Consider the following 26,398-nt stretch of genomic DNA (forward strand, 5'->3'; position numbering starts at 1 on the left):
CAAGGAGGAAAATGTATTAATATATTATGTAAGGGAGCTCTAACTGATCATTTATGGGGAGGAAGTAAAACATACCTCATTGGATGCAAGTCAAACATCGGAGGCTGGAGCTCAGCCAACTCTATGGCTGTGATGCCAACAGCCCAGACGTCACACAGCTGGTTGTAGCCCCCGTTCTTCTCCACTGCAGCTACTTCAGGAGCCATCCTAAAGAAAGTGAGGACAGAGATTTAGCAGTGGCTCATTTGTTAGAATAAAAAGCAGAAGTCAGCTTTAGTGAAAGAGCAGAGGCCTGAATGTACCAGGGTCTACACATCTATAGCGTGTGACATTGAACTTTCATCTAGAAAATGGTGAAAAATATTCTAGGATGGAGCTGAAAAGGCTTAGAGTCTTTCACCAGCGCTCTTTAACCAGACTAACAAAAGCTGTCAAGGGCCTGTTTTACACGGATGACACACTCACCAATAAGGTGTTCCGATAAAGGACTTTCTTTTGGCAATGGTGGCTGTTATTTTGGCTGCAACTCCAAAGTCAGCTGTAAGAAGGATAACAGGGCTTTTCAGATTATGTAATGCACATACAGCTAAAGGCTGTTCAGGAGTTCAGGTTCTTAAGAATTAAGATGCTGAAGAGGAACTTACCCAACTTCACGTCTCCGTTGTCTGTCAGCAGTATGTTGGCACCCTGTAAAGAGTAAACATTTGATTTATGCTGAGAAAATCCATTTAAAAAACATACAACAATAATTTATTAACATTAGAATGAAGCTTGATTCTCATGTAAAACAATGTTTCAAAAATGTACATTAGATTCAAACAGTTGTATCTATTATGGATCTCAATATGATCACTTCAGGCACACACTGTACTGCTGTGAGCATAGGAGCTCCGCCCACCTGCTCCTCAAACCTTCTGTTTGCGAGGGGGAGCCAATCAGAAAAAGTTGGCTTAAAGAGTGTTTCAGAGATTGAACTGAAGAGCTATATCAAAGCAGATAAGGATCATCTTATAATGTTAATGACGTAAAGTCGCTCAAGCAGAGTCTAAAAAGATAAATACAGGGCCAGAAATAACCACAATAACAGCTTTATATCTGTAAAGATTTCTCAGCAACACCCGGCATGTTACTATCCTGGCGTCTCGTAAATTTGGAGTAGTATCACAGCCTTTAATAGTTTCACTAATATTGTTTCTGCTGGCTGTGACTGACGGTGTCTCTGGTGGCATCCTGCGGTGAGAGTAGAGGAAACAGGAAGTGCTTGCTGCATAGAGCTGAAAAAGATAATAGATCCAGCCCTGACCTTTATGATAACACATGAGAGCGAAGTTCCAGCCTTTAGTGCATGCATCGAGCAAAGTTAACTTCAGCTCAAAAGTGCAAAAGTAGCATCAGTCACATGCTTCCGAGCAAGCACACCCAGTTATGCTTTTCCTGTGACTTTGGTTTTACACCTCTGCTGCCATGTCCGACCTCTGCCCCATTTTGAGGGCCACCAGTGCATTCATGCTGACATTAATAGTACTGAAACTGCTACTTGTGCTGCTGCTTTTTCTTGAGATGTTCTGAAATTTACTGCTAAAAATTTCATCAGACGGTCAGTGTTTGTATGTGATATGTTAGAACAGCCACAACAAGGACAGAAAATTCACATTCAAAGAAAATGAAATAAAAACCAATTGTACCTTGATATCGCGGTGCATCTTCCCCTTAATGTGGAGATATCCCAAACCCTGTAAAGGAAGGCACAGCATTACGTAATGACCACATTTGAAACCACAAACTCTGTAACGTTTCCCCAAAATATTCCAAGTAAAATTACCTGTAAGGTCTCTCTGCAGACGTATGCTATTTGAAGCTCTGACAGAGGTCCAGTCACTATTACACACATTCATTCAATGTTAGTAGGGCTGAAGACAGAGATGGCACAAGGTGCATAGCAATAAAACGTAGTTCATGTCTGCACCTTGCCATGTATGAATAAAACTAAAGCTCACCATGATAGATGTCCTGCAGAGATCCTCCCCCGCAGTACTCCATGCATATCCAAAGTTTCTCTCGACTAGAAAAAAAAAGCAGAATTAAGAACATTTTAACCACTTATGCAGTCACAAAATACACCAGAGCAAACAAACATTTTGACAAGCTGCAAAGCTTGTTTTAGAAAAAATAAAATAAAATTGCTCCCTGATAAAAACAACTAAGAATAAGAGGTGTAAGAGTTCTGAAACTGGAAATGAATCCTCCATAGAAAGTTTCTTCCTGTTTCACATGAAAGCTGAACGTCTAAAAAGCCTTCAGGTAAAGCGTGTGCTGAAAATACAACAAGCGATCGCTGCTGTGAGGTTCTCTCAGCTTTGTTGTTCACACGCTACACCCTAAAAAACATATAAAAACAGACCGAAAACAGTAACAAGGCCTTATAATTTAGAGAATGGTTGCAGTCCTAATAAAAACGACACGTGAACCAGTAGAGGGGTTGCTCACTGCCACCTTGTTTCACTCAACATTTAGGTGGTCATGGAAACCATTTCAGGTAACTAAAGGGGTCAACAGGAAACTTAAAATTTCCCCAGATAAACAGGGGTTCCTTTGATTAAATTAAGGTAGTTTTATAATAATTAATGCACAGTTCATTGCTCATTAACGCTTTACTGTATCCAGTTGAGCTCTGTGTGGCAACGCCACATAAGACATGCCTGCTGAGATAAGACATACAGCTCTCTGCATGAACAGCCAAATAAAATAGTTCAGAGGCTTTTATTCCATTTAAACCTGCTGGAAGTCTAAGGAAGATGTGGGCGGAACCGGGCCAACTTCCTCTGAAATACCGGCCACAAATCATGGACTCCATTAAAACAGAAGAATAGCATCCTGGCACCGAAAGGCCTAGTCAGCACCCGTCTGCCCAGTTGAAGAGTCTGAGTCATACTTTCACACACACAGGTTTACTAAGTAATTAAATACATCATGTGAGTTTCAGGCAGTGGCTTGTTAAATCCTTTTGACAGTTACATATGAATTCCACAAATGTTATGCACTCGACTGGCTGTGAGAGTGAGGAAAAAAAGAAAACAAACTGTGAGGGTAAAATGACTACGCAGGAGCATTTTGTGCTGGCTCTTACCAGAGGTAGCTCCCAAAGTAGGCCACAATATTGTGGTGCTTGCATTCCTTCACCATGAAGATTTCCTGCTGTATGATGGAAAAGTCATCCCCTGGAAACAGAGAGAGAAATCACAGACACACGGACCAAAAAAAAAGTGTTTATTTCATTTTCTGCCCTGCTTTGTTTTAAAATGAAAAATTACTGCAGTCTTAAAATAAAAACCATTTAGTTTAAAAGTTCATGTAAAAACCCTCAGAGGTAGTATGTTTTTTGGGCACTAAAGTCTGTTGACACAAACGACCACACAAGCATCCAGCGTGTGACAATGCTTGCATCTTCCTTAAACTTTAGGCTTTAAAAAGGCAAAAAAACAACCCTAAATCTTCTCTTTGTTATCTTTTCAGTTCAGTAAACAAAAAGTCTTCTCATGTTTGCCAAGGTTTCACCATATTTTATCCCTGTGTAAATACAGCAGGATACAGAACACTCAATGACATTAGAGGTTTTAAAGTTTATGTGATATAGGTCATTATCAAAGCAGCATTCCAGCTCAGCAAAGATCACCACCACATTTAACCAGTAGGAAGCAAAAAGACAAAAATATGTAAGCTCAGCTGTCCCAGTTGTGTATAGAAAGACAGCCCTGGAATACATTAACAGCTGGTTAAGATCAACTACACTCTATGACTGTCATCACAGGCAATGCTTTAAGCTTAAGTTCATATATAAATGTCTTTGGTTCCGCGATCAATCATCCAGGTAAGGAAATGAAGAAGTACTCAAACTGATGAAGCTTTTCTCCCAGTGAAACGCTACGTGCAGATGAACAAAATCCACTTTCTTTGATTCACACATAAATATACTCTCTGCTTAAATAAATAGTAGGTTGCACATCATTGGTAGTGACAGGAAATTACTGAAAACAAACTTATTTCCTTTCCAGGCTGTGGTCAAACCTGTGAATTCTTGTAACTGAGGTGGTATGTGAACAGACCTCTTTTTTTGCTTCTGTTATACAATCATCAGAGTAAATTAAACTGAGCTGCATTACACAACAATACTGTGCTTCAGACACCAAACCAGGTGGTTTGGGGTCAGCTTTTCTGATACAGGGCTAGTTATACTCAGAAAGAAAGCATGATCAGCAGAAAAACTTCCTGAAGCACAGCGGCTCGTTATTGTGCACAAACACTTTGCAAGCAACTAGCCAACTTGTGTACAGCCAACCTGTTTTCAGTCTGTCTGGGACAGTTTAGGCTTTTTCACGTGCCTGGAATGCAAACACGAGTCAAACTATTTAAACAATACACGAGTCGTGTCTTAAAATAAACCAAACACTATCTATATGCCTTTGATTTTCCTACATATAACTCAGTATAGCAGAAAGCACACATTTTCGTGCGTCACATTATTTTAAGTGACACAGAAGAAGACTTTTTTTCCCGAAAACTCATTCAGTCACCAAGGTGGCATGTCAGACACTCTGCTTACAGCTTTTACATAGCTGAAATGTCAAAGAAAAGTTTACCAGAAGGAAGACGTATTGCAAAAGTCGAATACACCTCCAACTGCTTTTTACACGCACGTTGGGATATTCCTGTTAATGTGCCTTTAAAAAGCTTTAATCAGATTCACAATTAAATCTACTTGGTAAAGTTTCTTTTTCATTTACTCAACACACTGCCATAGTTTTTACTTCTGTACTTTTTGTTACACATTCAACATGTGCAATGATGACGATTGAATTACTCGGTGCTCAATATGGTCAAGAGAAGCCTCAACAGGAGGAAGTGGAGCATTGGCGTAATTCTGCTTGACTCCCTCCACTCCATTTGTTAAATGTCCTGTAGATAAGAAGCTATAATAAGAATATGAGTAATGCCTCACACTCACAGGACCTTGTGAAAGCAACTGCTTGACAGCTTTGACGCAAAGCTCCAATTTTTTTCATGGAATCCTACATGAAGCCTCACCTTGGAGAACAGGGTTATAACTATGTCATACCACATGTGTACAGGGAGAACTAGTGTGGATCACAAACAATCTTAAATATATCTGTTGACTGACAGCAAAGGGTTTGAAGAGCCACAAAAATTTGAGCAGGAGTAATTTTAGTGAGTGAGCTTAGTACAGAAAACAAAATACATAACAAGTCACCCCACAATCTTCTCTTCTTGGTGAGCAGAGGCCTAAGAGTTTAGCCACTTCCTCACAGATCGAGCGCTTCCCCCTGCTCTCAATATACACTATGCCTCTCATCGTGTCAAGTTTCATTTCAGCATGTAAGACTTTTGTCGAAACCTGTTACAGATAATCTCAGAAATAAAGTCCTTTTTTAATTTAAAAACATATCTGACGGTAGAAGAAGATGGCTTTATTTTTACTGACTGCTAACTGGAACCATCCAAAGATGAGAAACAAGATTAGGAAACATTAAAAGTTACTGTTTATGTGTTGAAATTTAAAAAAAAGAAAGTAAAAAAAAAAAAAAAGGTAAGTCTGGTGACATAGTTCTGAGAATTTCTAGTGGAAACTGCTGGGAGGTTTTTGCAAACACACAGAACTTAAAAACTACAGAGTCACAAGACGACCAGACTAATGATGAAGTGATTATGAGTTTGTACCAAAAAAAGAAAACAAAGAAATGGCCTTCTCCATTTGTCATTAATGGTCACACAGTGACAACCCACACCAATTTGGTTCAGTGGTTATTTTTCTTTTAATGCTGCAGTCAAAAGCCCCACAGTCTCGCCACCAGAAGGTTTTACCACTCCTAACTCTTTTTCTGTCCCGTATTTTCTTACGGGCATCACTCCTGGTTAAACCTGTTTGATTGCATGGTCCACCCAAAGCTGTTTACCTCGAGCACAGAAAGGAGGGCCTCTTGCGAAAGATTAGGTAAAGAAAGGAGTCCTTCTTTGACCAAAGCTGGGTCAAAAAAAAAAAAAGAAAAGAAAAGAAAGCAACTCTGAACACAGGTTTAGATCATCTTGATAATCTATTGAGTTAACCTGTAACAATTTTTGCTTTAAAGCCTTTGCAGTCCAACCTTCTCACTTCATCTGATATTTTCTGATCATTCCTATACAACCTGTCAAGTCTGCACAAGTCATATCGACCATTTTGCACAGTCCATCATAAAAACAAGAAACGTTCCTCCCTTGCCAAGTCTGTCTTTTGGCATGCAGCTCACTTTCCTAATTTTTTTTAACAGGTTAAACGTGACAAGAAAGACGAGAAATGTTTCTTTGCATCTGTTTACGACCAGCCTGCCAATTAAAAAAAACTCTACCTTGAGCAGTCAAAACATGTGATGCACGTTTTTATAACTGCCTTTCGTTCAACTTAATCAACAAGAACCTTCATCAGAAAAAAAATTAAACAAAGAAAATACGTTGCGGCTCAACTGCATTACATAACAAGATGGGACATGTTTTGGCCCTCAACCAGCTTCAGCTTTCTGAAATTTGTAGTTGAAATATTCAGCTTGTGGTCTCCATCAGACAAATTTAGCACCATTGATCTCAGTCATTGTCATAAGCCGAGGCCACCAAGTCAGGATAAATTCATACTTTTATGCTCTGTCCTGCAGGAATCCATACTACCGCACAATAATATATAGAATAATAATAATATATATCAAGTTCATGGATCAAACATTTAAACATTTGACAAGAAGAACAAGTGTAAACACTGATTAGTGATCCTATGATTCTTCATTGACCCAGACAGCGATGTGATGAATGAAAGAAAAGCATAAACAGGAGTGAATGTCCTCCTTCTCTGTTAATCAGCTGAGCTCTGTCTGGTCGCTGGTGGTACAAAGCCCTCGCCGTAATCCCACTAATCTGGATCGTGCTAACTCTGTCACTAGGTCATTACCAGCATAAACCCCAAAGTGGAACCAGTCTTTCTGTTCCTTGTACACAAAACCACACATCATACTCCTGCTGGGAAAATGAGATTTATTTTTCACTGTTTAGATATTTGCCTTTTCTTGATAAATATTATACCAATAAAATCTTCAGTTTACATAAGAAGTCCAGTTTTGTTGCAGTAAAAAATATTTTTTTACAGTTATTTGAGGGGAGTTTTTTTTCTGTAAAATGCTAAAAAGCTGTGCGTTTTCTTTTCACTGCGATGAGATAATGAAATAAAGGTAACAGCTCTTACCTGGTTCCAACTTTATGACCTTCACAGCAGCAAGCTCTCCGGTTTGTATGTTTCGAGCCTGAAAAACACAATAACACAATTTTAACTGAGGCTTTAACTGTAGGTTGCTCACCGCCTGTTAACTGTATTGACTGAAACACTGACTATAGAGACCAAATAAACTTGAACACAAAATTCAATAAAGAAAAGAAGTTGTGGCCAACCAGACAAATTAGTCACCAGGGAAAGGCCGGACACCGTCTGTGACTTATGAATAAATGTCTGAATGTCTGCATATTTTAGTCATTCCTCAGTTAATTTTTTGTTTCTTCCCTGAATCACTTCATAATGCCGACAAGCATGTTTGTATTTCATTTACAAAGCATCCATCATGTGTAAACGTCCTGTGCTACAGCAGGTTTCACTGAAGTCCAAATCCAGGTCAAGACGGGATGCTGCCTAATCCGAGAGAGTGAAATGTCTGGACGAGCGGCTAAATCAGCCATAAACCACAAAACCCGGCAGCCTGGGCATCTTTCAGTAGTGGAATGTGGTGGTGATTCACACATGTAAACAGCAACCCAAACAAAGCTTTAAACTGTTTAAAATGCAGCTGCGTGCACACAAACATAAAGACATTTAAGAAAACAGAACAATTTTTTCCTACTGTGCACATATTACGAGAGCATGTGACTGTTCTGCTTTAAACTCAAGTGTGTTTAGTATTTGTGTTGAACCTCTGTTTGTTACTTCCTGAAGCAGAAGTAACCAACCTAAGAAATAAGCCACTAAAGGGGGGAGTTTTCATTATAATACCCACATACGAGATGAAGCAGAGAATATGTAGCATGTGACAGTGTTTCTCATTTCCATTAGGATTCTTTCCATCTCTCTCTCACGTCTCTGGTCTCATGTTTGCGCAAATTCAGGGTAATTACAGTGAGGCTGATTCCTTCAAACTGAACATATGCATAGAACAAAGTGAGTAAACATCATAAGTGTGAAAGACCTGGCACTTTTCACAACTCAAAATACCTCCAGGTACCCCATTATTTTGGGAAAACAAAACTTTTCTAGCATTTTTTTTTAAGTCAAATTTGATTGTTGAGCCTATAAGTGCAGTTTTAATGCCCTTGTGACAATCAAAATATAAGTAATTTAGATAAGGCTGTAAAATAGCTGGTCAAATAATGGATGTGTAACTAAGATGGCTGCTGAGTGGTGAGACTAGCTTCTAGAATGATTTTACTACAAGTGACTGACTATTTACAGTATCCCTTAGTTCCCTCTTTGTCCCTCAACACTCAACTTTGATGCAAATATTTTCAAAGCCATCGATACTCCATTCATCTACTGGCCTTCCAAGATTGGTTTTTCCCTTTCTAATTGTGTTATATGACAGGAAATTGACCAGAAAAAGATTCAAAACCTGGGGAATTACTCTACAACTAAAGAAAACCAAAATAACCTCCACAGAGATGCCATGAAATTGTTAAACCAATATATTCACATGTAGTAAACATTCAAAGGTGAGGAATGCCATGCTGAGGACTTTTCCCAAATCTAAAGGCGCTTTCTCTGTCAATGCAGGGCAGAACACACCCATAGTGAAACGCATGTTTAGACAGGGGCCTGATCATATTTCAACTCACTGCAGCTCTGAGCCTGTGAGCTCCGGGAGAATACCAGGCGCAGCATACCACCGGTGGCCTGTCTGGGGGTGGAGGGTGGGCTGGCTCGCTGGCCAGGAAGGCTTTGTATGGAGGGAGGCCATGTGAGCCCGGCTGAACCATCACGTCTACATCAGATGGCTCGTCTGTTTGTGTGCAACAGATGGATAAACAAGAAAATTCTCCAGCAAAACGCACCTCGCCGCAGCCAGACAAACAGTGGGAAACATCTGGCAGTTAGTCGGCTATACCCAGCAAATTAATAACACATACGCAAAACAGCATTGGCTTGAAACAAATACATCAACGCACTAATATAATCATTCGATTTTCTATGGGGATTCTCCAGATGTTTGAGGTTCACAACAATCTGACAAAGAAAAGGAGCAAATCCTCATAAATGTGCAGCTGGAACAAGTAAAGCTTTGCCATTTTTCAAGAAGAACATGGTAACAAATCACCCGAACAGTCAATTACTCTCTCTCTACTGTTTCTTACTTTGGACCTCTGGTTTTAACTGCAATAAAAGACTGTAGACTCAAGACTATTTGCCCAGTTTTTCCACAAAAAAAGGAAAAACCCCAAAAAGAAAAACTTACGAAACTAGACTGTCTCACAAAAAGCTGCAAAATAAATATAGCGCATATGCAAGTGAGAAAAAGGAACCAAATAATCATATGTTATTGCTGACAGTCTTTCTATATCCATGTCCAAAAACTAAACACAAATTTGACAGCTGAACTCTTATTCTGAAAAGTCATGCATCACACAATGTACTGTAACTGACCACTTTATTAGGTACGTCCTTGTACTGTCCTGGAGCCACTTTCGCTTTCAGAACTGCTTTAAATCTTTACAGCACAGATTCAGCAAGGTGCTCAAAACATTCCTTTGGCCCATATTAACAGATAGTATCACACAGTTGCTGCACATTTGTCACGTGCACATCCATGATGTGAATCTCCTGTTCCACCGCATTTCAAAGAACAATAGGATAGAATAGAAATATCCTTTATGGACCCTGACTGGGGGAAACTGTAGTCTTCCAGCAGCAAAGTGACAGGCAGATGGAAAATGCAAATAAAAAATAAGAAATAAGAGACTGTACACTAAGTAAGGGCAATTTACAACATAAGCTGGTGTAGCCCATCTGGTTCAAGGTTAGACATGTTATGCATTCAGAGATGCTCTTCTGCATACTTCTGTATAACGAGGTATGCTGAACGAGTGGTTATTTGAGTTACTCTTGCCCTTCTATTAGCCTAAAGCATTTTGGCCATTCTCTTCTGATATCTGGGATCAACAAGGCATTTTCCCCTGCTGCTCACTGGGCACTTTTTGTCTTTTTCAGATATTATCTGTAAAGCCAACCAATGATAGTGTGGTGGAAAATCCCAGTAGATAAAGAGTTTCAAAAATACTCAGACTATCCATCTGACACCAACAACCACATTCAAAGTCACTTAAATCACCTTTATTTCTTCCTCATTCTGATGTTCAAATTGAACTTCAGCAGGCCATCTTGACCATGTCCACATGCCTATCTGTTGAGTTACTCCCATGTGACTCTCTAATGACATATTCAGTTAGCAAGCAGCTAAACAGGTGTACCTATTGAAGTAAGTGGTGAATGTATTTCTGATGTATGTTGCATTGTCTCCACCAAAAGTGGTAGAGCAAACTAACAAGAAGATACAAGCAACGACCTGAGCACAACAGTCAAACTGGTTTAGCAACACTGCCTCCACAAGCAGGAAAATACAGGTAACAAACTGATCCAACCAATAAAATATGATAACAAAGTAAAAAACAGTAAGCGCCACCATATGCAATGTTTGGCGCATGAATGGATGCACAACCTGGCTCTCACTCAAAAGCTCCTGTCAATGTGTTTGCCACATGTTATCATGGCTTACAAAGCAAACACCACTCTGGCTTAAATTACAGCGACAGCCTGATTAGTCATGATGTGGTGGGTTATGTTATCTCTAGCTCTAATGACAGACTGTGGGAACATCACTGTACCTTATACACGTCTCCATATGTGCCACTTCCAACCCTCTGAATGAGTTCAAAGTCATGCTGAGGGTTCCTCCTTTGGATTTCATTGCTTGGCCGGGTAAAGATATCCATGGTACCTTGACCCAGAGATGCCTTTACATTTATTTGGACTGACCAACGGTGGTGTCGATGATCTGATGCAACAATGGTTTTGAGTCAGTGTTACTCAGACTGCCCGTCCCTGTTGTCCATGTCCTGAAAGGTGGAAAGTTTTTTGGGGAAAAGTGCACAAAAGAAAAACAGCGAGTATTAATCTCTATTAATAACCCTGGACGAGCTTAGCTTTGACATCTGTCACGCAAGCACTAACTAATTTACCGCCAACTACTCCTCAAAAGTAATAAAGAGACAAGCATTTAAAAACAGTGACTATTATAACGGTATTAACATGCAGGTTGTGGTCATTCCAGCAATTAGCCAGAGCCAGTGAGAGGCTTAGCATCCGGGCGGGTCAGCTAACGCTAGCTAACTGGCTAAAGTTAGCTTCTCGGCTGGCTCTAACTTCAACAGTGTATACCTTCAACAACACAAACACGGCGGGAGCATGTCTTGAACTCCGAATCGTTTTCAGGCTTTTAACTGTGCGATGGCGTCGAATAGTTATCCAAAAAAACAAAGGCGGTCCCCCTCTTTTGTTATCGAGGGAACAGTAGTAAACTTCACTCGCTTGCTGGTCCTGCTGGTCCTGCTGCTGCTGCTGCAGTTCACTCCTTCAGAGAAAAAGCGACAGGGTCGACTTCAAATCCCCGCAAGCCAGCGTTAAGTTTTGCCGTTGCCATGCCATTTCCCTCGGCTGACAGTTTTAGATTAGCCTCGGGCTCATGGGTAGAATACTAACGTTAGACTACATAAACAATAAACTGTTGGATTTACTGAAATAACACGCTCCCTTAAAAGCAACAGTGTGTTACTAATCTTTGTGGAGTCGCAGTTATTGGACGCTGCTGCATTCGAGTGCATCACGGAAAATAATCTAACCACAATCACGTATTTATTACATCGTTAATAATATAACAAAAGTATTCGATTTGTAATAAAGAAATAAAAATATAAAGGGCATTCAAAGCACATGAAATGTATCTAGACGTCTCATTTTTAAAATAGGACTTTTTCTTTATTATCTATTCAAACCAAATTTTGATTTATGGGCTCGTTTTTGATGTAGTTATGGTTTAGTATCTCAGCATATCTTTTCAAAAAAAAGTTGGATGAATAAAATTTCTGTTGAGATGTAATTATGACCCCTTAAAGTTATCATTTGCAGGTATTACTGTATTTGAAAATGCTTTACAAGCATAATTTCATGCCACAAAATACAATCAGGAATAATAAAAATATTCTAAATAAGAGAATATCTTTATTTTTCAAAGGGTTGGTGGAAAAAGGTCTGAATTTTTTTGATGTATGATTATAGTAATATTTTAAGTTATTCTTTTTTTTTTTTTAAAAAAAATACAATTTAAGTGAAATAATTATCTGATATCAATAGGTCTAAAACCAGATAACCCGTAATTTCCTTTATTACCCAACATGAAAGTGGTTTATTTTAAGGCAATAATATTTATCCATGTGTTAGAATATGATATGGGTAATTGTTTTAATGAGTTGATGTTTTCTTTTCATAAAGTTACAGTTCAGTTCAACGTATAGTAACAGTTCAATAAAGAGGGGAATTTGTATTTATTTATTTATTGAATGTAGTATTTTAACAACATACTGACTACTGTTTTACCCATTTGGAATTTACATTTTTACAAAAGCGCACATGAAGGGGGCATACCTTTCAACCTCTGTGTAATTACCGCCACCTGCCGGTAGAAGCTAAAATTTCACGTGAAGGCAGCGACAAAGAAATGCGTTTCTGGTCGCACTTTCAAGAACATAATCGTTAATCATTCTTTTCTGTAGACATTGCAATATAAGCTGAACTGCAGCTGTCGTCCCATGCCTCAAGCTGCTGCTTTAGAACTGCGCCCCCTAGCGAGATACAGCATGGCTGCATCGCATTGAGGATAAAAGCTCCATCATCCTCCTGCGAGACGAGCATCGTTTTGGTGGAGCCAGGGCATTCTCCCAGCCCACGATATACACTCATGACTACCGACTAGGGTCGCTCAGTAACCCACAATCAAAGGGATATAAGGACAGTATTATGGCGAAACACCGTCCAGAAAGAGACAGCTGGGGTGAGTGTACGTACAGTATTTCATATTTCATTGCTTTTCTTGACGGCACAAACCGTTTTTTATCCTCCCTGCCGAGGAGGAGAGGGTGTAAGCCAGTAAGATGTTTATCTTAGACTCCATGATGAAAGGCTTGGTTTCGTTTTGACCGTATCATGACCAGTGTTTATTTATTTGAATGCAGCAATGCATGACGCCATTTATCGTGAGAAATACGTGCTTTTGTGAGTCTCTGCAGGAATATTGTCTAATCAGGCATAAGCAAGCACAGACCTGTATTTCTAAGACATATTATATTTTTATTCAGTGATCAGCGCGTAGGGAAATGTCTGTTAGTGCTCTCTGGACCTCCCTAAGAGGCCTGAAAACCAGCTTCTGGTGTATTTTGTTTATCACAGTGAGCTTCTCGTGATTGTACGTGGTGCATCTGGCATACAATTATGTAATATTGCATCAGAAGATAGCCTCTCATCATCCTCAGGACCACCATCTGCACCCTGACCGTTAATGCCATCATCACTGTTGGTGATTGTCACTGACATCACGCTATGCTCTGTGTTAACTATAAATTCAGGCCTGCAAGGGGAAGGAAGGGGCTGAATGACTGCATTGGGAGTGAGGGGGGAAAGGGTGAAATGCTGCTGTTTGTCATCAGAGAGTTTATCTGGGCTGACCCACTTTAAGCAGACCGCTTCTGACGTCTTTGGCTGTTTTAAGAGCAACAGCAGCAGCAGAGGAACACGATCAGGTTAACCAGGCAGGCTCATGATGCCAGGCCTGGCTGAAGAGGCCATCGCAAGAGATGTGAATCCACCCTGATAGTCCCCTTCAAGCCTGAGACGAAACCTTGGATGATTCCTTGCTGAATTATTCACCGTGCATTCTTGGCACCCTTTATTAATCATTTAACACATCCTTAAAATTTTGTCTGCTACTCCTTAATCTGTCACTGCTGCTTTTTTAAAGAGTTGTATCCATGCTTTGATTTGCATTGAAAGCTCAAAATTAACACCACAGCTGCAGTGATTGGAATTAGTGGTGTGTGTTTGGACTTTGTTTCGTCTTCAGTAAACAAACATTACAGTGTGGGGAATTTGGGAGCTCAGAAAGCCTCCAATCATTGCAGGAAGCCCATTTAGCCCTTACACTGTACATGAGACAGCAGAGACTGGAAAGACACTGAGTCATTGCATGGAAAAGTACGGTAAAAACCTTCGAATGCACATGATCTCATTGGATAAAAAGAGTGTGGCCTGATTCATTAGGAATATTATTAACAAGCTTGCAGGCCATGCTATTGATCTGGAGCTGAAACAGGAAGGAGTAATGGACTCAACTTTCCTGTTTCCTCACTTAATGGACTGCTAAGTGCGCTTATCATCACTGTGAAGAAGTTCTCGCTGTTCAGTAACTCACACAACAACATTTTAGTTGGTGTTTCATTGACACAACAAATTCTTTAAATAAAACATTTTGCCTTCATCTCTGTGTTTGACTGTAATGTTAATGCTGTTTTCTTGCTTCAGGTTTTATGATTTCCCACGACTGTCTTCTCTTCCAGGGTCCCTCAGTGATAAAAATGTCTATGATTGGAGCTCGGAGGAGGAGGAGCCAGACGGACGAGCTCGGCCCATCCAAGTGCTGCTGGTCAAAGATGACCACACCTTTGAGCTGGATGAGGCGGCGCTGAGCCGCATCCTGCTGTCTGAGGAGGTCAGAGATCGTGAAGTGGTGGCCATCTCCGTGGCCGGGGCTTTCCGGAAGGGCAAGTCTTTCCTCATGGACTTTATGCTGCGTTACATGTACAACCATGTAAGTCTCTGCAAAAGCATTACTCCAGTCTGCGTGGTATAGATCATACAGTCTGTGTGCGTGAATCGGCTCAGTCGTGCTGGTGGAAAAGTTCCCGATTTAGCTTGTGAGTTGATGTAGCACATAAAAAATTCAAATATAGCAAAGGAACTGCCAAAAAAGAAGAATATTTATGATATTATATTACTACATGCATGCACCAACCTGCTTATGTACAGTAATCTTGGATTAAAATGGCTATGCATTTCTTTATCTTCCTTTATCCTATTTATACCTTCTTTTTTTTCAAGCAGCAGATCAAATTTTAAAAAAAAGAGCAATATTTCAAAGCCACTGAGGGTAAAATGACCTGTTAGCCTAACATCTGCTGACATCTGTCGGTGCTCAGGCGTCTGAAAACTGGCTCGGCAATCCAGAAGAACCTCTGACCGGCTTCTCCTGGAGGGGCGGCTCAGAGAGGGAGACCACCGGGATCCAGATCTGGAGCGAGGTCTTTCTGGTGGACAAACCAGACGGAAGAAAGGTGAGACTGTATTTCATCCCACGACTGGACGAGTAGGCTAAAGTGCAATTGAGCGCTTAATTAAATATCACACATATACTTGTTTAACCTCTTTACAGTGACACCTTTATATTCTCAATGAGCCTGGCAACAGGTCATCTTAAAGCTTCTCACCTTCACAGTCGTAGCTGCAGCTTTGGTTGGATAACTTGAAAGGAGTCTTTTGTGGTTTAGGACATTTTTTATACCTGCATCAGCCAAATGTTTCTAACATTTTGCATCAAAGGCTGGTCGTTCTTTTTAGTTTCATTCAAAACGAGCTGAGCAACATGAATGGTTGCTTTAGGCACTTTCTGTTCTCTGGAGTGTAAACACTCCACACGCTGTATTAAAACTCACTTTCCTCAGTACAGCACATCCACGGCGAACATATTGACTCCTGCAGCAAAGGTGAATGCGTTCATCTGTCTCCTCACACAGGTTGCTGTGCTGCTAATGGACACGCAAGGCACATTTGACAGCCAGTCGACGCTGAGGGATTCAGCCACTGTGTTCGCCTTGAGCACCATGATAAGCTCCATGCAGGTGCAGTGAGCTTCAGTCATCTGATCCAGCTTAGCTTTAGAAAAGACTAAGTATTTGTAAAAATGCATGCATGTACTTTGAAGTTTGTTTGGGATGGACTATCTTAGTGATGATTTTTTTTTTTTTTTAAATAAAACTGTCATGAAATTCTTTAGAGACGTTAATGACCCCAGAAGTTTTCCTATAGCGCCACCACAAGACTGACGTCTAGTTTTGGGTGAAAAGTCTCCAAAACTAGTTCTTTTCTTTCTACTCAAGCACACCTGCCAACTGCATCATTGTTCAGAAGAAATGGCCCATCTGTCCCTACCCTGTTTCCTCTTTCGGCGGAGGTCTAATGTTAATTAGCTGCATGCTTGTTTTGGAAATAAAATAGTTCCTCTGTTTGTAACAAGCTCAGATTTATAACAAAGGTTTCCATGCTAACACACCAAACTAAGACACAGGTGTTACATATTATGCCTGCTAGTCCCGTTTGTTCCTTAATGCCTAATGGACTATTTGGTCAATAATTTAACCTGGACAGATTTACCACATTCTTCAAGTTGTACATGTTTAAAGAAAATAACCCTCTAACTCAATGGCCTCTCTCAGGTTTACAACATCTCACAGAATGTGCAAGAGGACGACCTTCAGCACTTGCAGGTAAAATTGCCTTTCAGTTATTACAGGAAAATACAGTACTGCACTAAAGTCCTCAGCTACCCCCGTCCTTTCGTTTCACCAGACCTTCTTATATATTTTAAAGTGGTCTTGATCAATAGTTCTCCAGGCTTTCTGACAGTCTTTTAAAGTTTCTTTTTCTTTTTGGACTTTGGCTGCTTTTTACTCATTTTCAGTCTAGTTGTTGTGTCTGACCGTTTTCACAGGAATGTTTTTTTGTTTTGCTCGATAAACCACTTAACACTCACCTATGAATCATTTAAGCATAAAAAGAGCACATAGCTCAAAGTATGAGCATGTCATATCTCAGCATGGTGTGCTGTATGTCCTTAAAAATTTGAGGAAACTGAACAAGCGGAGGACAAAAAAAGAAATGAAAGGTCTAAAATAAACCATCTACAGCACGTGAACAGTATCTGAAAGTCGTGAACTTAAGAAACCAGAAAAAAAAAACCCAGCAAAGATCTGACACTGGACTATACAGATGCATCTGACCCTTCAGTTGGTACATCTACTGTTTACTAAAGCCTTATCAGAAATGGTCTCAGTGGAAGGGAGGCTGCTGAAGCCATTTATAAGGAAGGGAAACCGAGTGAAAGGACTGGTGTAGGCCAGATTACACAAGAACTGGACTGAAAATCAGTGGCAGCAGGTCTTAATTTTGAACATGACTTCTTCTTTTGGCTTGTCCCTTTAGGTTTGCCACATCTTCCTCCATCTCTTCCTATGTCTACCATACTCTTCTTTCAGATTATTTTTTAACAATGAAAAGGATCAAACACAAACACACTGTCAATGCAGCAAAAGCATACCTCGAAAGAAAAAAATACAATGAAACACTGCAAGTTGTAGATTGGGTTCCCCACCTCAATATTATTGAAGCAGTGTGGGATTATCTTGAAACAAGACATAATAAAAGGTGGCCACAATCCAAAGAGGAGCTTTGTTTATGCCTTATAAACTGTATTTTCATATATGGTTTCACATGTTTCAGTAACTGGAGCTATTTCCATTTTTTCCTAGCAAAATATAGATAAATTGGGTGTGGTTCAAGACTTTTGCACAGTACTACAACTCCTTTGACTTGTTTATATATTGATATCAGAATTATCATCCTCACACATTAGTTCTTCAAATTACTTGTTACAATATTGTTACTTTATTTCAGCTTTTCACTGAGTATGGAAGACTAGCTATGGAGGAGACTTTCCTGAAACCATTCCAGGTATTTTCTATTTAATAGAAATATCTTTAGTATTTCTATTAACACATTTTTATGTCTCAAAATTATTTGCGTGAGTGAGCCCACTTTATAACACAAGAATTATAATTTCCTTTCTAGTCCATGATTTTCTTGGTTCGAGACTGGAGTTTTCCATATGAGTTTCCCTATGGACAGGAAGGCGGCATGAAGTTCCTCGAGAAGAGACTTAAGGTCAGACATCACAGATGTTACTGAGATAGAAGGTGACACCACTTTCAGTCCTGTCACATCAGTTTCCTGTGCAGCCTTTGCAGTGATGTGGTTGCTTACTGCTGCTGAGACTAGCTTAACCAAAGCACATCTTAAACTTGTTGTCTTCGTGTTTGTGGTGCAGATCTCAGAGAACCAGCATGAAGAGCTGCAGAATGTGCGGAAACACATCCACTCCTGCTTCACCAACATCTCCTGCTTCCTGATGCCTCACCCTGGCCTCAAAGTGGCCACCAACCCACACTTTGATGGGAGAATCAAAGGTACATTTTCTTCATTGCTCACTTACACCATATGCACCTTTCATTCGGGTATAGTATTGTTTGTGAAAGGCTTGGGAAAAACTTCGCAGCCAAATTTCTTGGAACTTGGTGAGGAGGTGACGCTCGGGCAAAAGAAGACCCCATAAAATTTGAAATACTGCATCAGCATTGGACATTAACCTTGGCGGAGGATGCACTCTGCAAATGTACTTCTAGTTTTGAACACCTAATATTGTTTAGTTCCCTCACTTCAATCATGACATGGAACCTCTCGGTCTGTCCTGCGATATCTGCGATCAGGATATTAGGTCTTAAAAGTTGCTGGTGGGGCCTCTATAGATCAGACATGTTTAGATATATCTTGGAAATGCTCAGATTGAGATATGAGGGCTCTGGAGGGTTTTCTAATGCTCGTCGAGGCCTTGCTGGGCAGGGTTTTTTTTGGGTCTGCTGTCAGTGAGTGACTTTGCCATGCTGTACACACTCACCAGTCGTTGTCCTCTCTGTCTAGAGATTGATGGTGAGTTTATAAACAACCTGACGGTCTTGGTCCCCTGGCTCCTCAGTCCTCGCAACATCGATGTGAAGGAGATCAACGGCAGCAAAATCACGTGCAGAGGCCTGCTGGAGTATTTCAAGGTTAGAACAAAGCATCGTGGTGATGTGCACAATAACCAGACTCTGTCCTTTCTTTATTTAAAGTGCCATATTTCCACATATGACTGATCAAATGTAACAAATTAACTTTTTCATTTGTATTTTTTTTTTGTATTTGTAGGCTTACATCAAAATTTACCAAGGCGAGGAGCTGCCACATCCAAAGTCAATGCTACAGGTATATTTTTAATGATTATTTTGCACTCAAGATACACCTATGGTCAGAGGTTTACATACACTCATCTGGACATTATTTTAATGGTAATTTGGAGATTATAATGGGTTCTTTGAACTGTTTTTTTTTTCAGGATAGGATGATTGGATGGCATATATCCTTAATGACTTTAAATAACAAAAATCAAGTGCACAATTTTAAATTTAATTACTGTAATTTTTGGATTTTCTCTACTCCACAGAGAGTCAAAAGTATACATGCATGTTGAAATATATATTTACAGTTACTTTAGTCTTGTAATTGATCTCGCAGTATTTTAAACTGTGACAGCCGAGGTCTGTTAACTTTTCATCAGTGATCATGATTGACAGCAACTGGTAGTTTGTCTTTGCCGCATAAAAAGAATTTGTTTGACAGCAATCATTGGATTGATCAATACTCAGAACAATGGGAAACTCCAAGGAACTCAATGAAGATCCAAGAAGTAGAAATGTAGAGTTAGATAAGTTAGGAAGGTCTCTTGGAGCCATTTCTGAACAACTGCAGGTTCCAAGATAATCAGTTCAAACAAATGTGTCACCACTTTGCTAAGGTCTGGAAGAAAACCCAAACTTGCCCCTACATGAGAGGAACTTCATTAGGATTTTCAGGAACAACGCAGGAACCACCGAGGCTCAAGCCTTCAAACTTAAGAACACTGTACAAGCTGTTCAGCATGGTGGTGCTAGCATCATGCTCTGTTTTGCTGCTAGTGGTACTGGTACATTGCACAAAGTGGATGGAATAAAGGAGGAGGATTATCTCCAAATTCTTCAACTTTGTCTCAGATCAACAGCTAGAGGAAACTTATGAGACAATGTTCCTAAACACACATCAAAAGTTATGAAATGGCCTTCCCAAAGCCCCAACCTCAACCTTAGTGAAAATTTGTTGACTATGCTTAAAAGCCAGGGCTGTGGTCAAATATCCAGCCATAATTATGCCAGAAGGTTGTTGATGGCTACTAAAAATACTACAAAATATGAGCTTAGATGTATGTATATATTTGAGCCTGAATCTAATAATAATATAAGAAGAGTTCAAAGAAATCCTTAAAAGCCCCAAATAACCATGAAAATCAATGATGAGTGGACGTAAACCTCTGATCACTGCTGTAAGCGTATCCATACTGTTAATTTCTGGTTGCTGACATTGATCCTTACATGATATTTCCATTTGCTTCTCCTCAGGCCACAGCTGAGGCAAATAATTTAGCAGCTGTTGCAGCTGCAAAAGATCTGTACAACAAGAAAATGGAGGAGGTAGGTGAAAACAGATTTGTAAGTGAAAGTCCAGTAGCTACCAAGTGACTTCACCGACTCACTGCTGTCACTTCTCACAGGTCTGTGGAGGTGATCGGCCTTTCCTCGCCCCCAGTGAGCTGCAAGCCCGACACAGCGCCATCAGAGAGGAGGCGCTGCAGGTGTTTAAGGGTGTGAAGAAGATGGGAGGTGAAGAGTTCAGCCGCCGCTACCTGCAGCAGCTGGAGGGAGAGATCGACGAGGTGTTCGTCCAGTACATCAAGCACAATGACTCCAAGAACATTTTCCACGCAGCCCGCACGCCGGCCACACTGTTCGTGGTCATCTTTGTCATGTACGTAGCCGCGGGTATCACAGGCTTTGTGGGCGTGGACATCATTGCCAGCTTGTGCAACATGATCCTCGGCCTGGCACTGATCACTCTGTGCACCTGGGCTTACATCCGATACTCTGGGGAATACCGAGAACTCGGTGCCGTCATTGACCAGGTTGCTGGTGCGCTGTGGGACCAGGTAAATAAAAAGAATAACCTGTCTAACTTATCAGTAGTTAGATGGTAATGGTGGCTGCTTAGACTTTGTACAACTTATAAAAGTAAGAAAAAAGGAGAACGATTTGTTTGGTATTGAATTTAAAAGATGTCAGGTGAGTGAAAATCATCACATGCATTCAGGTTTTGAGCACTTATACTGTTATCAGGTCTGGTATCTCTTGCGGTTTGATTAGTTTAGGGACGATTGTAGGTTCAAACTTTTACGGGGGCTCGACTCCCAAACAGAATGTCCTTACAGTGTCCTGTAATGTTAGTGGAATATGATGTTTCCAGATGTAATCAACCCTTTTCACATTTGCAAACCTCAAATCAACTGGATAAACATCACAATGTTACCCTCAAAAGCAAACTGTCTAAGAATATTTCAGAGTGAATAATCAAAGATTTTAATATATATTCCACCCGTTTTAGGGTGGAGCCTTTAGTTATCAAACCCGAGACAAGACTCTGTCATTAAAGAATTTAATGAACCATTTGTGGCAAAGCAGATAAGATGAAAAACATGCACAAAATTATTTCAGTCTCTTAATCAGATTGAGGCAATCCACCAAATCATCAAGCACTGACAGTAGCATTATTCAGTGCAATCACTGGGAAATCAATACATACAGTACAAACCTTCCCTTTATGCAGATGCAGCAGAGAGCAGCATGTACCCCCACTTTTACGAGTAGAGAATAGATTTGTAGTATTATAAGAGCAAGTGGGACAACACACTGCTTAATTATGTGAAATCTTCATCAATGAATGTGGGAAAGCAGAAGCTACAGCTTTATCATTTTGGGTGAATTTAAATGTCACAGTAAATAAAAGACATAAATGGATCCATAGCAGTTTATAGCAATATTCAAACTGAATACAGGCTGCTGCTGGACATCTGGATCTGAAGCTGTACTGTAAACAAACACTAAAGAGCAATTTCATCCGAATAAGCATAGAAATTTTTAACAAACTAAAATAATAATGCATATCAGCTCCTTTCCTGTGAACTGCAGTATATCAGCAGACTAGGGGATCAGAAGGTTAAAATAAGCTAATAATCTCTAGTGATTTAATGTTTTTGACCCTATTTAGAGAACAAATAAAAATAAGCAGACGCTTTAAAGGTCATGCAATATCCCCACTTTATCAGAACACTTTGAACTTTTGCTGTATTTTAGTTAAAGTGTGTTTTGAATCAACTTCACTGATGTGTGTCATTAAATTACCTCATGGTTTAGAAGGGAAACGTTCACATCTTTAGCCTTTAACAGCAGCACAAAAGATATGAGATTTGCTATTAGCAATAAAACACATGGTTGGAGCTCTAGCTGCTCTAGCTGTCGTGTTACAAAGGACGAAGACTGAGGAAAAACATATGAAACCAGAGTCACTGGTAAAAATAATTAATAATTATTAATCATTACCTTTTCTTTTATCTGTACACATTTACTTTGTTTTAATATGAGAATATGGCTTTTTTGCTTTAAAATTAGCCATTAAAGACAAATACAATACACAGTATCCATCCACATCTGTTAGAAATGAAAGAGTGTCTTTAAACCACTAGGGGGCAAAAACCTCCTTTATTAGTGGCGGCAACAAATCCATACAAGCCTAAGAGCAACAATTGTGCACTGTTAACGAAGAATCTGTCTGTGCTGTTTGTGTTACATGTTCACTACATGTGCTCACACTGTATGTTTGTTTCTTTTAACGCCTCTGCAGGGGAGCACAAACGAGGTAAGTAGAGCAAATCAATTGGAAGTATTAACAAGAACACATTGCTACTGGTGCATTTCTATGAGATTATTGTCATCAAACTCAAGTTCTGCTCAAATTATCTGAGCTACAGTTAAATTTCCTCTTGCGCAGCCTTATGTTCCCTGAATGAAGACACCTCAATTCACACCTTAAGGCTGCTTTATGAATTAAAAATTCTCTGTCTTAATTTTTAATGACTTTATTTGACTGTTATGATGAATAGTATGAACACCTGATTTTTCTGTTACAGTAAACCATCTCAGTTTAGCAGATATCACGGCCTCTGCTCTCCTCTCCACTCTAAGAGATTCAATACTGTTGATGAACAGGTTGCTTTCAGCTTTGATGGTTGAAATCATATTGGGCTCGTCTATACATAGTTTAAACAGTTGCTGAAGATATTTTCAAATTAAGATTTCAGATGATTTCCCTCTTGGATCAAAATTTGCATTGTTATATTACTCTATGAATAATAGTTATTATTAGGCCGATCAGCACTTTGATGAAAGGCCTATTTTTATGGTAATAGGGCAGTTTTTAATGCCGTTGGCCCGATGCAAACAAAGCTTTTTCCAAACAGACTGCTTCCCTTCCTGGTCTAAACTTCTGAAACAAAATGTGCCCAGAACTGAAAAAGCCGAGACTCATAAATCCATGGCATTTGACTTTAAAGCAGATTATATTACATATCTTTAACCTTCTATAGTCTTTTTAGTTGTGAATGATTGTGAATGACGTGTTAATCAAATTCAAATTGAGTTTGTTTTCATATTTTGTGCAGAAAATATACTCGGATTGTCCTGAAAAATGACCTAAAGTTTAAATTTTATATGTAAACAGTGGGCTGTGTATAGACATCAACTGAGTGCTCCCTGATTTCCCATTTTAAGCTTATTAAATCAGGCTTAAATCAAGCTGGTTTACAACAGCTCTCAGGGAGCTTACTTTCTCTTTCCATTTTTTGTTGTCAGAATCAGCAGATGTAACATTTATGAAGCAGCTGATTTAGTGTTTCAAATCAAATATGAATGAAGAAAACTGATAAAAGTAGCCACTGGAAGCCTGCTGTGCATGTTTCAGCAGTGTGGAAATAAAGAGAGCAAACAGAGTGAATAAGTTATATAAGAATAACTTGTTTTCAGGTCTACAAAGGTACAAAGGAAGTCAAAAAAACATCAGTATTGAAATGCTTCTAATCCATATGATTAGATTAAAGAAGAAACCCAAATCCCAGCTCCCGGTTTCTGTTTCTAAAAGTATACAGATGCAGTGATAAACCACTTGATATACACTGATCATTGTACAAAATATGTGTGCATAGCTTTAGCTTTACCAGCTTATATTAGAAATATAAGCTTTACCAGCTTTCTAATACTATAAGCATGTTCATGCATGATGGGTAAATGAATGAATGGACTTTGTTGTCGTGATCTTGTGTATGTGTGAAAATGTAACTCCGGTGTTTCCTGCAAAAGTAATCCATAAGATAAATAACTAACCAGCTCCATGTTCTCTCCATAGGCTCTCTACAAGCTGTATAATGTAGCAGCCAATCATAGGCACCTGTATCACCACGCCTTCCCCGGGCATCAGGTGGAGGAGGTGGCTGAGGAGCAGGACAAGAAGAGGGACTGATTAGTTCAAAGACAGAACATGTCAGAGATTTCCTCGTGATGGACCGAGGGAGGAAGCGGAGGAGGAGGAAGGCAGATGAATGCCCTCACCCATCAGGCACTCTTTAACTCTGGTACTGGCTGCTGCAGCAAGCCACTACTGGTCGTTCACTTCTTTAACCCTTATAACGGACTGTTTAATGTTCATGCATATGCCGAGAGCATCTCCTCAGTGGGTGGCTGCTTCTAAGCATTGGATGCAATGTGTCATGGTCTTTCACCTTTAGTTCGTGAAGCAAACACACCTGTACAAATACCGCGGGCACTCTGCTGGAGGAGACTGCTGTTTATTTCTCATCGAGCGTTTATTTTTATTTTTTTCTCCATCATTCGTCACTGACAATGATTTTTAAAGTATATTCAAATCTGTGAAACCCCCGTTTGTGACAATTGTTCTGTTCTTTGAAGTTTTAGTGTTGTTTATAAGGAACAATATCTATGACCTGCAATGTTTGAAAGACAAAATATGTACTGTATATTAAATAATGAGGCGTTACAAACATCATCAGCATGGTAAGTGGTTAATGTCTGTCATCTTTAAGCTCTAAAAGCAGGTATACTTTATAAAAAAATAGCTGAATGGTTGTGACTAACTGGTATTGTGCCATAACATGTAAAAAAAAAAAAGAGAAAAAAAAGATTTCTCACCTGCTGCAGCCTGGCTACATGCAGACACTCCATGGCACACGAGTTAGTTTTAGGGCTTGGTGTATCTGTGTGCTACGGCACTGGTGGAAGAGACAAAAGTTTACATAACATAGCCGACATTATCTCACTTTATAGTCTGCTTGCAGTTTTGTAATCACGCATCATCCCAGTGATCGTTATATGTGCGTTTGGCTTTTGAGGTTTGGGAGGAAAGAGCAAGGTTAGGTTTCCATTGTGATGTAGTTGGGGGGGGGCGGGGGCTGCCGAAGCCATTGTTGTGTGTTTCACTGAATGTTCGAGCAAATCCGAGGAATGTAGCTATTCTGTGGCCACCGGGGGAATCAAAGCTAGATGCTATTAGGCGTGGCGACAGGCCTGCTTTGGAAACGGAGCCTCATTCCACATCTCTTTCATCATCTTCTCACACTTAAACCGAATCATCTGTGCAAAACTGCTGCATGGTGAAAGAGGCTTTTTGTGTTTCCACAACAGCTTGCATTTTTAAACAAAAGGCTTGTATCGGTGATGGCTCTTTTTTGGTGTTTGAATACTTCGGCTTAGTAGACTGTTACTGTATATTTGTACAACTGCGGTCACTGTTTTAACTCCTTGAGTCACTGCGCTGTAAAATGTCTGCATCACATACAAAGCTGCAGCAAAACTTTTCTATGTCTTTTTTCTTTTTCTTCCCCCCTCCCATTTAGATCTGCTCACCAACCGTACAGGAACACTGTCATGCATATTTAGCAAGTTTATAGTGAGGTTCGACCTCAAGGGTTGAAAATTTAAAGGCACTGCAGCAGAGTGGCTTCTAGAGTCTTCCACAATCTATAATCAACATCAGCGAGGCCTTCACACAAAGAACCATCCAAGACCAGTTTAAGATTCGTGATGTTCTGAAATCCCTTTCTATTTCATGACTATGTTTTTGGGTGTTGTGTCCATTAAGAAGTCAGAAGAACAGTATTTGTTTACACTGTGTTGGAATATCTCATCTGTGAGACAGAGCTTTTCTTTCATTCCTAAAGCATCACCTCTCAATGTGGTGGGAGGACTGAAAGGTCAAATGAATCAACCTTTTTTTGTGAGCTCCTTCAAATTGACTCTGCTTAGTTTTCAGCACACGCATTGCAAAAAAATTCAGTTGCAAAGAAAAGACCTAATAAAGATGGAC

The 26,398-nt window shown here is 39.8% G+C and overlaps 2 protein-coding genes across 3 annotated transcripts in view; one reads left to right on the top strand and one right to left on the bottom strand.

Annotated features, from left to right (window-relative positions):
- map4k5 (mitogen-activated protein kinase kinase kinase kinase 5) overlaps positions 1–11,935 on the bottom strand; it is a 28,072-nt gene extending 16,137 nt beyond the window's left edge. The window contains 10 exon segments of the mRNA XM_040042601.1: positions 76–207; positions 466–538; positions 645–687; positions 1,686–1,733; positions 1,823–1,878; positions 1,998–2,062; positions 3,128–3,218; positions 7,283–7,340; positions 10,957–11,187; positions 11,510–11,935. Coding sequence (XP_039898535.1) covers positions 76–207; positions 466–538; positions 645–687; positions 1,686–1,733; positions 1,823–1,878; positions 1,998–2,062; positions 3,128–3,218; positions 7,283–7,340; positions 10,957–11,064 — 674 coding nt within the window. The 5' untranslated portion in view covers positions 11,065–11,187; positions 11,510–11,935.
- Positions 11,936–12,849: 914 nt separating this feature from the next.
- Positions 12,850–26,371, top strand: atl1 (atlastin GTPase 1). 2 transcript variants are annotated; one of them, XM_040042154.1, is made up of 14 exons: positions 12,850–13,184; positions 14,737–14,987; positions 15,376–15,510; positions 15,970–16,074; positions 16,669–16,719; positions 17,906–17,962; positions 18,080–18,172; positions 18,336–18,474; positions 18,986–19,113; positions 19,253–19,309; positions 20,536–20,607; positions 20,688–21,119; positions 22,868–22,882; positions 24,425–26,371. In XM_040042154.1, the coding sequence occupies exons 1-14, from the start codon at positions 13,145–13,147 to the stop codon at positions 24,536–24,538; spliced, it is 1,689 nt and encodes a 562-aa protein (XP_039898088.1). In that variant the 5' UTR covers positions 12,850–13,144; the 3' UTR covers positions 24,539–26,371. The 2 variants fall into 2 exon arrangements, with proteins under 2 accessions (XP_039898088.1, XP_039898089.1); XM_040042155.1 differs by having other exon boundaries at positions 12,852–13,178.
- The last annotated feature ends 27 nt before the right edge of the window (positions 26,372–26,398 follow it).

Source organism: Simochromis diagramma, unplaced genomic scaffold, assembly GCF_900408965.1.
Source record: "Simochromis diagramma unplaced genomic scaffold, fSimDia1.1 OVJJ01000304.1, whole genome shotgun sequence".
NCBI classification, from domain to species: domain Eukaryota; kingdom Metazoa; phylum Chordata; class Actinopteri; order Cichliformes; family Cichlidae; genus Simochromis; species Simochromis diagramma.

Coding starts and splice junctions, on each gene's coding strand:
- atl1 (XM_040042154.1), top strand. CDS start 13,145: ATGGCGAAACACCGTCCAGAAAGAGACAGCTGGGGTGAGT. Junction 13,185..14,736: donor AAGAGACAGCTGGGGTGAGT/GTACGTACAGTA, acceptor CTTCTCTTCCAG/GGTCCCTCAGTGATAAAAAT. Junction 18,475..18,985: donor CTTTGATGGGAGAATCAAAG/GTACATTTTCTT, acceptor CTCTCTGTCTAG/AGATTGATGGTGAGTTTATA.